General features: G+C 27.1%; 1 protein-coding gene across 1 annotated transcript; it reads right to left on the reverse strand.

Moving 5' to 3' along the window:
* Positions 1-12,950: 12,950 nt before the first annotated feature.
* On the reverse strand, positions 12,951-13,409 carry LOC136080333 (uncharacterized). The gene has a single exon (XM_065796950.1). It carries the CDS (start codon positions 13,407-13,409, stop codon positions 12,951-12,953), a length of 459 nt encoding a protein of 152 aa, XP_065653022.1.
* Between the last annotated feature and the right edge of the window lie 2,633 nt (positions 13,410-16,042).

Below are 16,042 nucleotides of genomic sequence, written 5' to 3' on the forward strand. Positions count from 1 at the left end.
TCTTCAAAACACTTGGTGAGGTTGAGGCATTTAACCCTGCTTCCTCTGACGACAAAACGAAAGGGCTGATTAAGAACATTTTTATTTTGAAGAAGTTCATTGTTTTTTGTTTTTTTTCCTAATGTAACTTGATAGTTGTATTTGTTCATAAATGGATCTCTCAGGCATAATAAAAATATTTTCTGAATTCAGGAAGTGAGAATTTTTGAAAGCCACAAGTTTATCTTGTTAAAAACTTAGTTCTACTAAAATAATGTTTGTAGTTTTGATTGATTTGAATTTGATTTTAAAACTGGTAATCGTTGAATTTTTGTCGTTGAATCTTTACTTAGTCCAATTTTTGTTAAGGTAAAAAAAAAAAAGAAAAGATAAATAAAATTTTAATCTTTATTCTTATTTTCTTAAGAATTTTTTTTTATGATTTGATTTTGGCGGCGGTATTGCCCTAGCAGAAATAATTATGTTTTTGTTATTATTAATAAATGCTTTTTTATTGTTTTTGTTTATACTCTCAGATTGATTTTCATTAAATAATGAATTTTTTTTATAATACGCTAAGTTTTTTAAAGGTTGATTTAAAGATATTTTTGAGCTTATAAATTTTTTACTGTTTATCTTTTGAACTTCCTGTTTGTGAACTGGTATAAGCAGAACACAAATTAATACCGCTGTTAACGTTGATCTGTATTGTTACTTTTTCCATTATGTAGCATAAAAGAATAATCTAGTTTTTGCCTCCTGTTAGAGCAGTTAATGTAAAAAATATTTTTTGTAACATTAAAAACAAAATCGGTATCGTCACGGTACAGTGCAGCTTTTGTTGGTGATTTAATGGCATCATATTTTGATATAACGTTAACCTCGTTTCTTGAAAAATAGATTTCTTCTTCCAGTTATTTTTATAAGTATTAGGTAAAATTTTGAAATAACATCTTCATTATTAAACACTTTTTTATCAGCAAAACAGATTTCAGAGGTGATTTTGAAACAGACTTTAAATTACAAAATAGTTCACTTTTAGAACTAAACTCATTTACCACATCAGTGAGCTTGCTGGTGGCGTTAGCATTTTTTTGTCTTTGAGATATCTAACTTCAAAACATGGAGCAAACTCCAAACATTTATATGTTATTTCAACTATTTTGAACTAGACTTATATTCATCAATAAGTTTTAAATTTCATAGTAAAATATTTTAGCGTTCAAAGAAAATGCATATAAAGTTTAAACCCCCCTCAATTTGAGGGGGTTGCAAATTTTATATGGTTATAATTTTTGAACGCTGAGAAATTATACCATGAAGCTTAAAATTTCTCGATGAATATAAGTCTAGTTAAAAGTAGTACAAAAAATGTTTCAAACAAAGATTGCAGATTATTAGAGGCTTAATTCAGGCTTTTGAAAAAATATTAGAAAATGACTTTCTGTAGTATACATGATTTGAATGCTAGATACTTTATCTGGATATAAGGAACAAGCTTAAAATTAAAATAGCCTGCAATAGCTGAAAATTTTTTGAAATCTAATTTCTTTATTTTGCAAGCAGAAAAAAAAATTGTTTTTTGAAGAGCGGGAGTTGCCCTGATTAAACCGAGGGGACTACATATTTCAACAGGAGCGAGTGCTATATAAATTTGATATAGCACTCGCTCCTGTTGAAATATATATCATTCTCCTATATCATTCTCTATTTTTATACGACTGATCAGATTGTTTTAGCGGCTTTCTCGTATTCTGTGTCCAAGTTTTTATTATTATTATTTATTTCGTCATTTTACACATATTACAATGTTATCTATAAATTTAAACAAATATATATTATTACAAGCAGACTGGGGCAAGTAGAAGTCTTATCATCAAGCCCCTTCGTGAAATACAGAAAAATACAATAAAGTTGTACATCTTCCAATATTACATAAAAGAGTGAAATTAATAAGTTTGAAAAAAAATAAAAATTTAAAACGTTAAAAAAGAATTTAAAGTTGAAAAAGAAATTAAAAAATAAATAAAACAAATAAATAGTTAAAGTTAAAAAAGAAAAAAAAATTACAAATTTGGAAATATGCGTATACATATTCAATACAATATTCAAAATAAATAAAATACATTAAAAATAAAAAATACAAAATTATTTTATTTTTTAAAAAAATAAGAGAATATTTAATGTTTAAATTTAATAAGTATTTTTTTATAGTTCTTTTAAATGTATCAATTGATTTTATTTTTATCATATTTTCGTCAAAAACCGAATTCCACAAACGTGGTTCCCGGCATATAGTCGAGAAGTCAGATTTTTTGAGTGATGTTAGTGGGATTTAGGTTTTTGAATAATGTTAGTGGGCTTTAGGTGCTGACATTCGTTTCCTAGTTTTTCCTCAACGAAGGATCAGACGACGAGCTGGGGCTATTTTAGGTGTATCACCATGATAACCAAGAACAGTCAGGTCAGTTTCTTAGAAAGATATATATACATATATATATATATTCATACATATGTATGTATATGTATATATGCCCCACCCTAGTGTATATATATATATATATATATATATATATATATATATATATATATATATATATATATATATATATATATATATATATATATATATATATATATATATATATATATATATGTATATATATATGTATATATATATGTATATATATATATATTTATATATATATATATATATATATATATATATATATATATATATATATATATATATATATATATATATATATATATATATATATATATACACTAGGGTGGGGCATAAAACACCAAAGTCATTAAAAAAATGCCATAATAATTTTTATATATATATATATATATATATATATATATATATATATATATATATATATATATATATATATATATATATATATATATATATATATATATATATATATATATATACACTAGGGTGGGGCATAAAACACCAAAGTCATTAAAAAAAATGCCATAATAATTTTTCTGGTTCCTTTTGATATGTGTATTAAAAAAATGTAATTTTTTTTTATGGGTTCCCCTATGGTTGGTCCCAGCAGTCCGAAAATTAGAAAATTTATAATTTTTGTAAATAATAAGGGGGGCAGGGTCACTTACAAATATTTTAAAGATATCTTAAGGATTATTTTTGTAGCCTGATATATCTATTTTTAGATTATGTTTTGTTTTATTGCAAAAGATGATGGAAATGGTCAGCCCTAACTATTTAAATATATGTTTATATATTTGGGAGGTAGGGGGAAGGTTTAAGTTAAAAAAATCGGTAATTTTTAAAATTTTTATCTTAGCGTAAATAAAAATAATGCAAACAAGAAAAAGTTTTGGAAAAATATCTCATCGTGAAGTTTTTCTTGGTGGAAAAAGAATTGGAACAATACCTAATACACAATTGCCAACTAAAAAAACTGTATTGCAATATTACCATTACAGAGATCTTATGCTAAGTGCTGATTTTCCAAACATTTCCTCAGTTAGTATAGCTTCATGTCCTCTTGGTGATTTCTTTACTGCACAATGTGCTGAAATAGGCGGTTGTCTCCAAAAATGTTTACCATGCGTTGTTTATGAGATGAAGAAAATATGGCAAAAAGCAGGAATTCCTTTTATTAATACTGACAAGCATATCAGGTTTTTATAAATTTAAAATAATTTTAATTTTTAGTTTAATCCAATTTCAAATTTATGTTATATAAGTAGCAATTATAAAGTCATACAATTTTATATATTTATAATAAATTACATTAATTTTAATGCATTCTTCTACATTTGTTTTAGAGACAAGATTCTTGACTTAGAAAAGAAGAGAAAAGATTTAAACAAACACAGGAACCGTTTAAGTACAAATTTAGTTTTAAAAAGAGAACAGTTTTCAAGAATGCTAGAGGAGGTATTAGATGTAAGTCAAAAGAATTGTGAAGGTATTATATGAAAGATAAAACTAAAAATATAAAAACTAGAAGAGAAGATGCAGATTTTCTTAACGACCAGAAAGGAGCGCGTGTTCAGAAAATGTTGGGTAAAGATAAAATTTCACAAAAATTTGTAAAAAACAAAACAAAAAGAGAAATGAAAATAAAAAACCAAAGAATAAAAGAGTCCGTGAGAAAACAGAAAGAGTTGGTTACTGAGAAATATTAAAACCCAACAAAAATTTTTAATACTTTAGATGATAACCAAGATGAAGAGTATCTACAGCCTTCTAGAAAAATTAGAAAATCTAATGTTGTTCCTCTTATTGTTCCAAAAAATATAGGAAAAGATTTAGCTCCAACAACATCACGGTATGGAATAAGTTCGACTGCACTGAGTGCAACTCTTGCTTCTTTTATAAATAATAGTTCTGGAACGACAGATGATTTTTCTATTTCTAAACGAAGTATTTTGAGGCAGAAAAAATTAAATATAAGAAAAACTGCTTGTAATATTAAAGACAACTTTATTACATTGGCTAAGGGTAAAAGTCTTACTGTGCATTTTGACTCAAAAATTATGTTAGAAATGAAAAAACTTGGTAAAGAAAAAGTTGAAAGAGTAGCTGTACTAATTAGTTCACCAGATCTCTCAGAATCCCAACTTTTGGGTATTTTAATTGTGAAAGATGGCACTGCTGAGTCTCTTGGGAAAGCAATCAAAAAAACTTTACAAGACTGGGAGTTATTTGACTATGTTGATTGTCTGTCCTTTGACACCACTGTTACAAATACTGGTTGGCTAAAAGGAGTCTGTACTCTTATTGAGCAGTGGAGAGGAAAAGCTTTAATTTGGATGGCTTGTCGTCATCACGTTTATGAATTACATATAAAGGTAAATATTAAAAAAGTCATATAATACTTTTATATTTATTTATATATTTAATTATTAATATCTCTTGATGAATTAAATGCTTTATTAATAAAATTTATTTAAATGATTTGAAATAAACATATTTTAGCACTTTTTAAATGTTCTTACTAGTGGTAAAACAAGTGGACCAGAGACTGAGTTATTTAATAGGCTGAAGGGTAATTGGAAATCGATTCTTGAAAAGAAGATAAATTATGATAACCTAAAAAGATTTGATTCAGAAAAAAAAATTATATCTTTTTTGGAAAAGCAGGTTGGTTTAATTGTCCTATTTAGATTAATGTGTTTAGTTATAAGTTTTAATAATAAAGTTTTTTGAAATTTAGGCTTCTGAATCATTAACATTCCTTCAAAATTGCCTAGATAATGATATATTTCCGAGAAATGACTACCAGTATTTTATACAATTCTTTGGTTTTTTTACAATTCTTTGCAGTTCTTTGGTTAGGTGGCAAAGTAACAAAATTTCAATTTAGATTTCCAATGGCTTCACATCATGCCAGGTTTATGACACAGGGAGTTTATTATTTAACATATGATCTTCTTTAGCCATAATTTAGTAACTTATGTCCTAACATAATATCATTGCAAGAGGGAAAGCTGATTTATGAAATTGCTTCATTTACAGCACTATTTTATGTTCCATGGTTTATTAAAGCTCCTATCCCTGCCATAGCACTTTCTTTAGATCTAAAAGCTATTAATGAAATGATACAATATTCTGAATTCAGTTTCAAACCAGCAGAAGCCGTACTGAAATCACTTAAAAAGCACAATTGGTATTTAAATGAAAGATTTGTGGTTATGTGTCTTGCTGATAAATGTTTACCTGTAGACCAGCTACAAAAATTAGCTCTTAAATTAGCTCAAACAGCGAAGCCCACCAGTTATAAGATGGGGAAACAAGACTTCATTGAAACTTTCAGAAACGAAGAAGATAGCCAAGCTAATTTATTAGTTGTTGCAGATCATCGGCTAAAATTTCAGACAATAGAAAAAAAATCTTGGTTGAAAACTTTAAAATAATCTTTTTTTAAAAAATAAATGCAAATGTAAAAATATTTTTTATTTAAAATATGTAGGAAAAATATATATACGCCCCCCCCTACCTCTCAAATATAAACATCGTGTATTTTAATGGGTAGGGCTGACCATTTCCATTATGTTTTGCAATAAAAAAAAAATATAATCTAAAAATAGATATATCAGGCTACAAAAATAACCCTTAAGATATCTTTAAAATATTTGTAAGTGACCCTGCCCCCCTTATTATTTACAAAAATTATAAATTTTTTAATTTTCGGACTGCTGGGACCAACCATAGGGTACTCATAGATAAAAAAAATTACATTTTTTTAATACACATATCAAAAGGAACCAGAAAAACTACTATGGTATTTTTTTTAATGACTTTGGTGTTCGATGCCCCACCCTAATATACACATACTGACCTGACTGTTCTTGGTATATATATATATATATATATATATATATATATATATATATATATATATATATATATATATATATATATATATATACAGGGGCGTTGCGTGAGAAAATTCCAGGGGGGGGGGGGAAAGAGAAAGAGACCTTGTTTTTCCCAACTGCTTAACATAGTTTTCACAACTGTTTTTTATAATTCAAGAATTCAAGAAATCAATTTCTGTCTTATTTACAAAATCTACTGATTGTTATACTACACTGCACTCACTCTCATGAATTGCCAATTATCAGTATTTATTAACTTCTATTAACAAAACATAGCTTCCTTTACATATATACAAAGTATTCAATTCAAAAAATGTCTAAAAGTTTTACCCATTCATAGTGAAATTGTATTAGTCCAAAAAAATATTACAATTTACAAATTCAATAAACTTTACAAATCATTCTGGCAGCATATATAGCAGTTTAAAATTTAACGGAAACGAGTTAGTACAAAGGAATATGGAAAATATTATTTTATTACAAAACTTATACGCACAATATTTTATCATCAGTCTATCATTTTTTGTCTACTGTTTGATTTTAATATGACGTTTCTTCAACTGAACCCATCGTTTAACAAGATGTTCGGGGTTAACTCCTTTACAAAGTTCTTTTTCGCACTTCAGTAGCATGAGACTATCCAATCTCTCGTCACTCATTGTTGCTCTCAGATGTGATTTTACAATCTTGAGTTGACTGAAAGAACGCTCATTTGGTGCTACACCATAAGCAGCTGTGATTACAAAAATGCATAGTTTATGGGCTTGTTTCAGTATATCCTTTAACTTCACAACATGGTACAAAATGTCTTGCAGCGTCTTGGCTGGTGTTCTTGATAAGTTAAAATCTCCATCACCTTCTTCTAAACAGATATCTATCAAAATTTCCATCTGGCCTTTCAGCACATGAACGTCTGGAATATGACTCTTGTATCCAGGAGGAAAAAGTTTGCTTGCTTTTGTTAAGTTTTCAATACTCAAACTATCCTTATTTAACGGAAAACTAAAAATTTTGGTGATTGGGGAAAATATTTCCTTTAATGCTGCCGAGTTTCCGATTGAACCTATGGCTAGAGAGTCAATGACCTCTTTGAATTCTTTCCGGTAAAAAGCTTTCATCTCCATTGCTATTAATCTATGGTGTCGTTCGTAATCGTTTTCTGCATCAATGTGTATTTTCCTAGAAAATATTACTGCTCTTTCAATCAAATTGTTCATAGCATCTGTATCGTTACTGATATTTTGTATGTTCTTGGCAGTACTTTCAATTACATTAATACTGTCAATGACATTGAAGTTTGGACTTTCTAATATTTCAGTTAATATTTTTATCTTCTCAATGATATTCTTCATGAAGAAAAGAGTAATGAAATCAAAAGTTGTTACTTTTTTCAAAAGTCCCATTGCCTTAGTTCTCGTGTTAGTATCAAAAATCTTATTATTTGAGATGCTCTGAAGAAGATCAATAACCTTCTCCAAACACTGATTTAAAGCCTTAACAGATTTTGCTCGTGCGATCCATCTTGTTCTAGACAGGTTTACAAGCTGTATTGCATTGTCAATGTCTTCAAGTTTTTCTTTTAAATGACTTATTCTTTTTGTGCTTGATGTGAAGAAAACATGCAGCTGTTCGAGGACATTAAACAATTCTCGTATTAAAGCATTAACATTGCAGGCATGTTCAAGAGCAGTGTTTGTTCTGTGGTCTTGACAAGGTATATAAGGTACATTATGGCCAACTTCTTCTGTTATATACTTTTGTACTCCTTTAAATTGTCCAGACATTGAACTCGCGTAGTTATAAGACTGAAATGCCATCTTTGATGAGTCAATGCCTCCTTTATGTAAAGAAGATAAAATTAGCTCAGCCGTCCCTTTTCCAGCCTTATCAGTGCATTCAACGGATTTCAAAAGCCTTTCCCGAATCTCACCGTTTTCACTGGCTGTTCTCACAACTATACTCATTATGTCCTTATGCGACATATCGGGAGTAGTGTCGGCCATTACGGAAAAAAAATTGGAGTTGTTAATTTCATCAATGATCTTACTCTTTAATTCAGTTGCAATTAAACTAATCATTTCATTTTGAGACGATGGACTCGTCGAAAGACAAACTTGGAAAGCCTGAAGCTTTCCAAGTTTGTCTTTCCCATAGCTTGTCATCTTAGACCAAGATCTCACCCCAACATTTATCCAAGCATCTTCAGTTTTTCGCTTCTTTCCAACACCCTTGGGGAAAAGGCGGCAGACAAAACAAAGTGTGACATCCTTCTGGGCTTTTTAGCAAAAATTTATTTAAAAGATTCAATGTTTATATTGATTGTTTATTACATATAAATATTCTTTATTACATAATCAACTTGTGCATTGTGTTGACAAGTCAACTCCTATAACTTGTTATAAGTTGTAATCTCAATTTGAAAATGATTATCAAATAAGTCAAATTCATAGGGAGGGGTGGAATAGTAAATGTATTGGAAAAATATTATAAAATTTATATTCACGATATTAACTATAAGGTAAACTAGACTAAAAGTCTTTCTTTTCAATTTTACTTAATAGGTTACTAATAAGTTTTATATGAAAACATTAAAAACTAAATTTCAGTTTTTATATCTTTATGTTTAGTGGTGTGTTTGGACATAAAGGCATTTCATACATCAGACATAAAACCAGACACATCATAAAAGGAGAAGTGTTCAATTACAATTTTTTTCTAAATTCTGGGGGAAAATATGAGTGTTAAAAAGTAAATGGATGGGGAAAGAGGAGGGGGCAGGAAAGAGCTAGGGTATTTAAAAACTGGGTTTAATTCAGGCTTAATTAAAGACTTATTTCTAGTACTGATTACTTTTAAATTCATACTTTTAAACCCATACTTTTAAATTCATACATACTTTGTATTACAATTATAATACAAACTAAATTTTTTTTTTTTTTTTTTTTTTTTTTTTTTTTTTTTATTTGCCGATTGAAAATAATTTACACTCGTAATTTATAAAAACAAATATTTACATGACTGGGGCTTGAAGAAGACAAAATTCATCTTATCATTAAGCCCCCCCACCCCAAAAAAAAATGCATATTCATCAAATAAATGTTTTAACAAAATGCAAAAAATAAAATATATAACGTTTAAAATATTTAGTAATTCAAAGAGTATTTATATTCAAGAACTGATTAGTAAAATAAGATGATATATAAGTATTAATATTACAAAAAGAATTTACAATAACTTTTTTTAATAAAAATTGAAATTATAAAATTTTACAATATTTTTAGTAATTAGTATTTCAAATAATAAAACTTAAAAAAAATCGTTTGTAAATTCAAAACTTATAAGATAAGAAATACATTTACAATAGCAGACTATTGTTTAGAATATTAAATATAATATTAAAGAGTAATTAGTAGGTTAATTTTTGTTTTTGTTTGCTAGTTTAAAAAGCTTTTTAGAAGAACTTTAATTCATTTTCATGTATCATCAGTAATTGCTTAAGTTTTGTTTTAAACTGGTTTAAAGAATAATTAGATTTCAGCTCATTATTTAATATTGTATTCCACAGCTTAGGACCTCGGTTAGCAATTGAGAATTTGGTTGCTGAATAATGTGTTTTGGATTGAATGTAATTGTTTTTTGAAAATCTGGTAGGGTATATGTGGTTTATTTTTTCAAAAAGTGAATTAAATAACATTGGTGATATTTTTTTATCAAGTTTAAACATGAAGATAAGAATATGGTAAAGGTTTAGTTTATATACATTTAGAATATTAAGTTTATTAAATAACGTTTGAGTGTGAGAGAAACGGTCAACGTTTGTAATTATCCTTATAGCCTGTTTTTGTTTACTAAACAGTTTTTTTACTTTTGTTGCGTTTGTGCTGCACCAAGCAACGTTTGCATAATTTAAGTAGCAATGAATTAAAGAAAAATATAAGTTTTTTAAACAAGATAGATTTAAAAACTGCTTGGCTTTATACAAAACACCTATATTTTTTGATATTTTATTTTCAATTAGACCTATGTGGTCCCTCCACGTTAAATTTTCATCCAGAACCACACCTAAAAATTTTATTGATTGCTCTCTTTTTAATAATGCGTTATCAATAAAAAGATCAGGAAGTTTTAATGGAATATCTTGTTTTTTATGAAGACGATGGAACAAAGTGTATTTGGATTTATTGATGTTCAAAGATAGTTTGTTTGATTTGAACCATTGGGTTAATTTTTCAAGTTCTTTGTTTACTGTTTGAAATAATTTACTGATATCTTTACTAGAATAAAACAAGTTTGTATCATCTGCAAACAAAATTAAGTTTAAAATGTTAGAAAATTTATATAAGTCGTTAATATAAACGAGAAATAAAAGTGGTCCTAAAATTGATCCTTGAGGAACACCACAGGTGATTGACTTATATTCCGTTTTTCCGCTATCATATGAAATAAACTGCTTTCTATTAGTCAAGTAACTATCAAACCAGGACAAATTAGTATTTATTATACCATAACTTTTCAGTTTGGATAGAAGGATTTGATGATTGACAGTGTCAAAAGCTTTACTTAAATCGATAAATACACCTAGGGTATATTTGTCTTCATCAAACCCTTTAAATATATCATGAACAAGGTGAGTGATTGCATGATCAGTTGAATGACTAGATTTAAATCCAAACTGTTTATGAAAAAGAATATTATTAACATTTAAAAAGGAATATAGTCTATTATACATAACCCGCTCTAATATTTTAGAAAAACAAGAAAGAATTGAGATTGGTCTATAATTCGTAACATCGGAAGGATCACCTGATTTTAACACTGGAATGACTTTTGCAATTTTTAGGTTATCTGGAAAAACGCCTTGTTTTAGAGATAAATTAAAAATATGTAGTAATGGAATTGTAATTTGTTTTATTGATTTGATAATGACATTACTACTTATATCATCAAATCCTAAACTTTTATTGGGTTTTAATAAAGAGACTGCGTCTAGTAATTCTTTTTCTGTAAGTTTATAATTAGACATAACATTAAGGTTGGTGGAGGTTAAGTAAGAACTAAAGTGTGATTGAGTAGTTGCTATATTAGATGATAAAGTAGGACCTATATTTACAAAAAACTGGTTAAGTGTTTCAGCGACTAAGGATTTATTTACAATTTGTTTGTTATTAAATTTAAGATTTAGAGGAAGTAAATTTCTGTATAAGTTTTTTTTACCAATTACCTCCTTAATAATATGCCAAGTTTTTTTAGAATCATTTTTGTGCTTTATTAATTGTTCAGAATAGTAACGTTTCTTTGAGCGTTTTAAAATTGACTCAAATAGCCGTTTATAGTTTTTATAGGTAGTTTCATTTTTAAGAGTTCTTTTTTTAAGAAACTTGTTATATAAGCGTTGTTTTTTTTTTGAAGATTTAAGAATGCCCTTCGTGATCCAAGGGTTTAAAAGTGTTTTTGTTTTGATTACTTTAGTAACTTCTGGGAATGCCTTGTTATAAAGATTAAGAAACTCTGTTAGAAAAATATCATACGCTTTATTGGCGTTTAGATTTAGTTTTAGGGTGTCCCAGTTAACACAGGATAGAAGCTTATAAAAATGACTAATAGAAGTGTCAGTTATTAAACGTGTTTTAATTATTTTTTCCCGTTCATTTTGGGCATTATATATGCATTTTTGCGATAGGATAAAAATCGGAAAGTGATCAGACACGTCAGTTTTAAATATTCCTGTTCTTATATTTTCATTTATAAATTCATTTGTTATAATTTGATCTAGGGATGTTGAACTTTTCTTAGTTATTCGCGTTGGTTTATTGATTAGTGGAATATAGCTATTTTGAAAAATGGTGTTAAAAAAGTTTTTAATATATATATTTTTTTCATAATCTAATATATTGAGATTGATATCACCAATAAAATATACAGCTTTATTCATAGACGATTTATTTTTAATTATTTTTTTAATGTGGTTTTCAAATACCTTAATGCTTCCTGAAGGCGGTCTGTATAAACCATGAATGACGATATTTTTTGAGGTTTTGTTAATAATTTCAATACATAACGATTCGTAATCGTTAGTAGTTGAACTTAAATTTGGTTTAACTTTGAATAATATTGAGTTTTTTATGTATATACACAAACCCCCACCTTCCTTATTAGATGCTCTAACTTGATGAATTACTTTATAATTAGGTAATTGAAAATTAGAATTGTTTTCAATGTTTTTATCTTTACACCATGTCTCACTTAGACAAATTATTTGAAATTTAATGCCAATTTTATATAAAAGTTGTTTTAATGACTCAAAATTTTTTTGAATACTTCTAATATTAATATGAAGCATTGAAAAATAGTTATCCTCCATTCCATTAGCAATTTTTTTAGAATTTGGGTCATAATATAAAGGGTTAATATTTTTAATTATTTCATCATTATTATAAAAATTAATATCAGGATCCGAATAGTTGTTTAATAGTATTGACTTATTTGATACAAATGAATTAAAATTTATGTTTGTTAAAACAGTATCATCAGCCATTTTAAATCAGAAATAACTTAAAGCAATATTAAAATTCAAAAAGTAATATAAAAACGTAAGAAAATCATTTATCATTATTTTTTTTTATAAATTCTCTAACAATAAGCTTATCGTATATAACAACGGAATACTTACCATTTATCCTGTGCAATTTGCTTTCTTCAAGAAGTTTCTTTCTTATTATGGAAGTTTCCAGCGAAAAATCCTCGTTGATATAAATTCCGGATCCTTTCAGTTTATTGGCATTTTTTAGGATTTTTACTTTGTCTTTATGGTTAAGTAACTTAATTACAATTGTTCTTGGATTTTTTTTTTCAATAATGCCAGTTCTATGCGCTCTTTCTATGATTACCCCATTTACATTGAGATTATTTTCAAAAATATTTATTATTATTTTTTCCGTATCATCCCAACTTTCGTTGTCATTTTCTTTAACTCCTTCAATTACAACAATAACTTTATTTTTAATGTTTTTAATGCATTTTGGGCAATTTTCATTGTTCTGATTTTGTAACTTCCCCATAAGTACCCACTTTTTTTTTCTTCTGAAATCACTGTAATAAAGTCTAATAAATTAGAAGAAAAAAAAATCTTATTAAAACCAGTGTTGATCTTAGGTTACCGGTGGTTTGAAGTGGAGGCACATTTTCCTAAGTTTTAGCCGCAGCCATTTTTAGAAGTCTATAATTTTTAAATGAATTGTATTTTATCAGTAAATTTCTAAAAATTTGGAAGCCTACCAGTTATAGAAACTAAAAAAATATGTCTTTTCACTTCTTAAACTGCAGGCTTTGTATATTGACTCATCAAAAATCAACTTTTTGTATTTGCAAACATATTTATAGGTTTTTTAGGTAGCCATTATGGAAAAAATGTGACATTGGAGAATTCAATGTCAAAGTTTTTTTAAAGTAAGTGTAGAGTTGCACACAATAAAAAAAATTAGAAGGTCTGAAATTTTGTTTTTAAAATATAAAGCTTAAAGTATGAACAAAACATGTTTTTGTTACTGAAGTTTTTATTTTTGAAAAAATCAGAAATTTCAAATGACCATATCTCATGAACCACAAAAGATTTTATGCTGAAGTTTTCAGGAATTGCTTTTCTTATTAATAATAAGAAACCCACTAAGTTTCAACAAAATCTGAGGGGGTCCATGTTGAAATCCTAAAGTCCTAGGTGACACCCAAAGAGGTCATCAAGTTTAACTTTAACACCATAAATTTTAACTTCAACACCATGCCAAATGATCAAACGGCTATAGAAAATTCAATTGAAACCACAAAGGTACTATTTAGAAGAGGAAATTATAAAAAATTCACAGAGTTTTTGAATAATCATAATTGGAGCGAGGAATTCAAAAATTTAGATGTCAATCAAAGTTATTTAAAGTTCATTAATATTTACGAAAAGGGTTGCGATGAATTTATACCTAAATTAAAATCGAACTCAATAAATATCAGAAGCAATAAAAGATCTTTATGGATGAATGCACAACTTAAGCACGAAATAAGACTGAAGAGAAATCTTTAGTATCGTTACAAAATATCAGATTTTAAAAATAAAGAACTAAATCAAAAATATAAAGAAAAAAATAAAAGAGTAAAAAATCTAGTTAAAAGTAGCATAAAAGCATAAGAAAAGAAAATTGCAGTAGAATCAAAACAAAACCCAAAACAAATTTATGCCTATACCAATAGTAAACCTACAGTTAAGGACCACATAAGGTCACTTATTAACGATAAAAACGAGTTATCTAATGATGTACAGTTTATAGCAAACTATTTAAACAGGTTCTTCTGTTCCGTATTTACAGATGAAAATCTAAAGTTACTCCATTATGTGAAAGTGTAACAAATTCAATTTGTCTGATTCCTTTGTTCAACGAAACTGGTATAGCAAACAGATTATCTAAACTTAATGTAAACAAATCTCCAGGAAGTGACAAAGTTCACCTATTAATCCTAAATAATTGTGCAGAAAGTCGCTAGAATTGTGAACTACCAAAACTTTGGCTCAAAGCAAACATTAAACCGTTGTTTAAAAAAGGAGATCGCCTAAAGGCTAATAACTACAAACCCATCTCTTTAACCTCAATAGTATGCAAGCTAATGGAAAGTTTTGTCAGAGATACAATAATGAAACATTCTTAAACAAATCTTTCATTCATTCAATCATTCTTAAACAAATCTTAACACTGCTTCCTTAAAAAAAATATACTTTTCAAAAAAATATTCATCAATCATTCTTAAACAAATTTATTTACTTATTTATAACTTATTTCTTAATAAATTATTAATAAATTTATTCTTATTTATAACTTTATTTATAACTATTTATAACTTTATAACTATTTATAACTTTATAACTTTATTTATAACTTTATTTATAACTTATTTATAACTATTAACAAATTTAACTTATTTATAACTTATTTCTTAATAAATTTATTAATAAATTTATAATTTATTTCAAAAAAATATTCATCAATCATTCTTAAACAAATCTTCACACTGCTTCCTTTAAAAAAATATACTTTTCATTTATTCATAGTTTTATCTCGTACTGTAATATTGTATGGGGTAGTACTAATTATAGTAAATTAAAAAAACTTTATAGTAAGCAAAAACACGCATGCAGGATTGTATTTGGTGCACACAGAACTTTTCATTGCGAACCTCTTTTAAGGAAGCTTGGTGCCCTAAGTATCTATAAACTTAATATACACCAGGTTCTACAATTCATGTTTAAAATAAAACGTGGGCTTTCTCCTATTGTGTTTCAGTCTTACTTTAGTGAAATCTCGCACAAGTATCCTACTAAATTTTCAATTAACAACTTCATTGTACCAAAAACTAATTTAAAACTAGGTTCTTACCAAATTCAATATCGTGGACCGTTTCTGTGGAAACATTTTTTAAAATTTATTACAAAAAAAAATAATATTCAAAACATCTCTTTGGAACAATTCAGGAAAGAATCTAAGAGTCTTATTGCAAAATGACCTTGATTTAAAATACCTCTTTTAAAATAAATAATATAAATTATCTTAAAAATAGTTATTGACACTACTTCTCTTTTGTTGCTGTTTTATTTATATTTAACTTTTGTTAATTTTTGATATATTGCATTATATTTCAACACTTATATTTATAT

The sequence above is a fragment of the Hydra vulgaris genome, chromosome 05, assembly GCF_038396675.1.
Source record: "Hydra vulgaris chromosome 05, alternate assembly HydraT2T_AEP".
Classification (NCBI taxonomy): Eukaryota; Metazoa; Cnidaria; class Hydrozoa; order Anthoathecata; family Hydridae; genus Hydra; species Hydra vulgaris.

Bases quoted from the DNA above. Each gene is read 5' to 3' on its own strand.
- LOC136080333 (XM_065796950.1), bottom strand. From the start codon at position 13,409: ATGGGGAAGTTACAAAATCAGAACAATGAAAATTGCCCAAAATGCATT.